The sequence below is a fragment of the Habropoda laboriosa genome, unplaced genomic scaffold (assembly GCF_001263275.1).
Source record: "Habropoda laboriosa isolate 0110345459 unplaced genomic scaffold, ASM126327v1 scaffold124, whole genome shotgun sequence".
Lineage (NCBI taxonomy): Eukaryota > Metazoa > Arthropoda > Insecta > Hymenoptera > Apidae > Habropoda > Habropoda laboriosa.
Window position 1 is genome coordinate 85,292 of NW_017100265.1, and position 5,629 is coordinate 90,920.

At 36.4% G+C, this 5,629-nt stretch overlaps 1 protein-coding gene across 1 annotated transcript in view; it reads right to left on the reverse strand.

The window, feature by feature from the left end:
• Positions 1-15: 15 nt before the first annotated feature.
• LOC108573167 overlaps positions 16-5,629 on the reverse strand; it is a 73,075-nt gene continuing 67,461 nt past the window's right edge. The window contains exons 5-6 of the mRNA XM_017935556.1: positions 1,071-1,185; positions 16-155 (exon numbers count right to left, since the gene is read on the reverse strand). Of these exons, the coding sequence (XP_017791045.1) occupies positions 39-155; positions 1,071-1,185 (232 nt within the window). The 3' untranslated portion in view covers positions 16-38. The remainder of the gene's footprint in view (positions 156-1,070; positions 1,186-5,629) is intronic.

Genomic DNA, 5,629 nt, shown 5'->3' on the forward strand with positions numbered 1-5,629 from the left:
TCGTCCCCTTTTTCCGGCTACGAGTGCCGCCTAATCGCTTACGTGAAGTACCTCGCGAGTACCGCCAGAATCACCATCAACATGGCCTGCACCCTGAACACACCAGCGTCGCTCCCGATAGCGCATACATCCCCGGTGTAAGGCGCGCAATGTACCTGAAATCATGACAGACCACGTACCTGTTAATTCTCACTCGTGAAATTTTATACACGCTCCTCGTTTACAAGCCACCTTGGTAATGAGGGTGAGTCGATAAATAAGTTACACCTTCCCTCTAAAAAAAGAAAAGAAAAAAGATACGTGTGTCGCGAGTCGCGTTCCGAATGAGCACGAATTTTCCGAACAATTCGACAGTATAGACGGAGACTCGAGTGTGCAAATGTATGTGTAGAATAACTGACGAAATATGACAACATTTCGCGTTAATTGGATACTAAATCGATAGCAATGTCGAATTGATAGGATAAGATCTGAGAATAATTCCTTTGAAAATTGCAAGAATTTTAGTTTAACCCTCGGAAGGCGAATGGCTTTAGGGAGACGGATGCAGGGTCATTTTGGTTCATAGCAAAATTTCTATTGTACACGGGTTTCAAGAAGGAATTGTGTATACTTTATTTACATTTGATAACGTAAATTTGTAAACATAATCTGACTTTATCCCTGTTGACTCAAAATGACCGTGCATTCGTCGTACGAGGGTTAAGGTATCTTCTATCAGAATTAGTATAAGGATATTAAGCAAGAAAGAAAGAAAATGTCTGGAAGTGAATTAGAATTTCTTTTTAAATGTCAAGGGAAAATTCGTGAAGAAATTAGTCGCATAATAATTCGTAGCTTTTGAACACTTGTTCTCGACGTTCAACTGATGGAAGGTGCAATTTTATCCAAGAAAAAAGACGTCGCCCCGCAACGATATACACGTCCCGTGTACTTTGCACTATACTTCAGACAGGTAGATACATATTTTAAGGAACTTGGCGAGAAACGCTGCCACAGTTACACGGCCGGACGTATCTCGTTGCGGTAACAACAGCCTCTCTCCCCGGGCAAAAGTAACAAATATTTACCCTCAAAAGCCAGCTCGACATTCTGTCAAGAAACTCCTTTGCGAATTGAGCTGTGTCATCGCCACATTGCCGGCGAACCGTATGGTGCGAACATTCCAAAAACTCCTGGAACCCGCTGCAACAAACGTATTCCACTTTCTTTTAGTCCACTCGATTATCCGTGCAATTCTCTGTATTTCAAGTTTCACGGGGTAAGTCGGTGGAGCGTATGAGTCACTCAGAAGATAAAAAGAATGACTCCACTTTTTTGATATTCTTCCAATTTTAGTATTAAACACATGCTTAATTTTTTAGAAATAAAACTAATTTCGAAAATTTTATTTTACAGAGTTAGTCACTTTTTGGGGCTTCTGAGTGGCTCGTATCGTAGTTGGAACATTTATTTACAAGGGAAAAGAGAAAGCTCTCGAAAGTTGTTTCGATGCAGAAAGAAATCGATATTTCTATTCTAAACACAATTATCTTTAAAAAAAAAATGTTTTCAAGTACGATCCTTCCAAGTGAGTTAAATTGTTCAATTTATTATTCACGAAGTTACCAATCACGTCTAACACAAAATTTCGGAATCATTGTTCGCTGCATGGAATGCTTGGTGTAAAGTTTCACGTGACAAAATCAAAGCAAAGGCAAAGTAAATTATTTTTAACCCTTTGTGGACGATCGAAGAGCCGAAAGAAGATGAAATTTATATAAAGATTTAGCAAACGAAAGTTAAAATAGTGACACAGTTACCTGCTGAATAAGTAATCGCAGTTCATTTTTCCACCGATTTAACGTATGTACTTACAATCAATTCCTCGTAGGAAATTTGACGATTTCAATTAACTATTGCTGCAGTGACTCAGCTCGGCAAAGAGCCACAGAGATTACAATATCGCGTGATACTCATGCTACGTTTTAGGGGCCAAATGTAAGAAACACGAGACAAGCTCGTTGTATATCAGGTCAAACGTAATAAACACGAGTTTGACGTGTGATTCCCCACTTGCAAATGCATTCTCATCGCACTGTAAATTGTGTACCGCACTCGTTAGCCTATCAGGTGATCGCTATGAGTTCAAGCGCGTGAATGATATTTTCATATGACGTGCGCTGTTACGAATGGACGGATAAATTAATCAACGATTCGATATTAGCATAGCAGAAAACCTCTGTACACGTGGAGAAAGGCTCCAAGATCTTTCACTTAGAAGCGGAAATGATTAACTCTATTTACTTTCTGATGCTCTTACAATTTTATAAATAAAACAAATTTCATAAATCTTATTTTATCACTTTAGTCACTTTGGCTTCTGAGTGCATTAATCAGGCGTAATTAAACATTAACGAAAATAACTAATGATAAAATAAAACAGAAATATAACAATAAATTATAATTGAAGTAAAATAAAATAAAAAATAAATTGAGGTAAAAGGATCGTCTGCTTTAAGAATTTCAGAATTTTCTATTTAATTTTGTCGGACCAACCGTGGACACCTGAAACCGCGGATACGCAGGTAGTTTCGCTGTATCGTACAAATTTCGCGGATAAATTTAATATTTATCATAAAAATCGAAATTTCTAGCCAAGAAAATATCGGAAGATGAAATTTCTTCAATTGCAAGTGTTTCTCAAGCTGTTGAGTTAGGATAATTCGACGAAGTACACACTTGATAAATTACATCCTTTGCGTCTAACAGGTATAATTCCGAGGTAAGATACACGCGAGTGTTCCGTATATTAAAATTCTAAAGACGGAGCGTGAATCGGGAGATCTCTCTTCGTTGGAGTTTCTTTGACACGCGCCGTATTCCCGCAAACGTGGCCAATTTTGTTTTTTCATTCAATTTCTCGGCGCAACGGCTGAAAGGAGCAGAACGAAATGCAACGCGCAGAATGATATTATATATTGCAACGAATGCACCTCGACGTAAAAGCATCGTGGCTGGAAGTCTTGACAGGAAGACGAATTGATGGGATATAGTTAGCGGTGTTTTCAACACTGAATTGCTGTTAAATCGTTTCCGCAACATTTGTCTAAACAACGTCTCTGTTGTCGTTCGTAAAATTTGATTTGGCGATGATACAGTCCTGAAGAATCGTTTACATCTACTACTGATTCTATAGTTTATGACCAACTAATCTAATTAGACGTCTTAAAATGTACTCGTAAAACGTGTGATTGACTTGATACTAAAGTTAACGAATACACTTGCCGACAAGTTTGAATAACGATTAAAAATTAAAAAATTTTCAATTTAATGACAATTAAAAAAGGTTTGAATAAAATTGAAAAACCACTCGATTTACATTAAATTTGTCTTGCATCTCGAAATTTAATCAATCGTAACAGCGTGATACGTGAATTTATGTCAAGATAATTGGAAAAACTGATTCAAAGATCAGGTAATAAGATGCTTATTTTGAATAACTGGTTATTATTTGCGACATAAAATTTATCATACGCAAAGTTTCTACTAGTTCTAGAATTCTACTGCAAAAGCAAGAAAAATGAAATCAATAAAAATGATCGTCCACAAGTAAGAATGATTTCGTACGAAGAATTTCATTACGTGCCCTTTCTGAACGCTGCAAAATTACATTAGGTTGTCGCAGATGAGAAAAGACCGAGGTATCAATGAAACTTCCCACGTCTGTGGTTTCAATAAAAATGATATTTACTAATCAGAGCGATCTTTGATCACTGCAAAACAAGGTTATTTATGCCTTCGTTAAAAGAAAACTCTTTGCCTCTAGGTGCAAGAAGAGTCTTTGAAAACGTTTCTTATTTCCACTTCGCTACTAAATTTTCGCTGTAAAAAATGGCCAGTGAAATTTCATCTCGGTCCGTGATTCACTGTCGTACGCAATTTGCCATTTAGCAGGGAAAATTGTGAAACTGGCCGTTTCATACGAAACAACCTAACATTTTTTAAAATATACACTACTGGCCAAAAGTTTGGGATCACTGTGCATTGCAAGTTACATAAGAAAAGGGTAAGCATTACCCAGAAAAGGGTAAGCAATTTAAAGAACTTTCTAACGAATTCTTTATAATTTAAATTCATCGAAATGGGGCAAATTGCTATTGATCTCTACAACATCATTTCAAATCTATAAAAAATTAGCGCTAAGATTCAATATTGGTGTAAATTGATAAGTGATTCCAAATTTCTGACCGGTAGTGTACCTATATGTAAAATAATTCTGTCAAATCGATCTTTCCCTGCCAATTCCGCAACAATCATTCCACCTCATCAGTGGTTAATACAGTGAAATTAAAGTCAGATCTCGCAAATTCGCTGTAGATGGTGAGGGTGAAAAAAAGGAGAATTTCACAATTTTCCACAGCGCAAAAATGTTTCCACGTGACTCCATCATGCTGCCGGTAGTAGTATCTCACGCGAGAATATCATCGATGGAAAAAATGCACAGGAGCGTGTCTGGATTTTAATTAAACGTATCTGTATGACTTCAGCTATGGATTCGTCGAAAATTTCTCTACACATTTCTGCCGCGGATGCCGGAAAATATCAATGAAACTGGGCAAAATCTCGCATTTTACCGCGAGAATATTAATTACCAGGATGATATCCTATTTGCTTTCCCTTAGCCGTCGCACTATTATGCATTATGAAAAGCGCATGAAAAATATTACCGCGTTTCTTTCTTCTTTTCTCTTTTTCTCTCTGTTTTAGTTCAAGTATACAGAACACACAGGTGTGCTTTTTATTCGAATTCAAAAGGGAGGAAAACGTCTCTGCAGACGCCCGGTAGTTAAATTGATTTGAAAAGATAGATTTACATGCTGTCGGTATAATATATCAGGTGTCTCAGTGGTCATTAATCGACGTCACAATGAGACACGCGTTATTTCACCGTCTCTTTGCTGGGCTATTCGTCGTTTATCAAAACGTAACAGATTTAACATTCGAGATACGTGCCATTGTTTAATCGTATAATGCGAGAAACGAATTTTTTGATTTTCTTAATGAATTTAAAAATTTAGAACTAAATATACAGGGTGAGTCGCGTGAAACAGGCCGCCTAATTAGGAGACAATTTTTATACGCAATTTAAATGATTTCAATGGGTAAGTAAGACGAATGAGATTTCTTTTTCCATGAAAGAAATGGCAAATGAAAGGAAGTTTCATATTTGATTTAAAAATTTTAGAGTCCAATGTCAAACAGGAAAGATAGCGATTATAAACAAATTTTTGTTTCATCTTATTCACCCTTTGAAATCATTTAAATTAGGAATAAAATTGTCTCGTGCTACCATAGCTGGAGAAAATAATTAGGTGGCCTGTTTTATTAATTTATTAATTTATGTAGAAACAGTTGTAAAAAATTGCTGAACAGTTTTCCTGCAGTAGATTGCAAAAAAATAACTTTTCAACAATTATTAAGTCAATTGAATCTGTCAAAAATAACAAAAACATTAGTTGAACTCCAAAACATTCCTACATTTTGAGCAAATTAAGGTATCACGGAATAATCGAAATAATTCTTCGATATACGAACGAGAGGCACGGTTATTCCAGAGAATTATTTCGAACCCGTCTAATCGATTCGT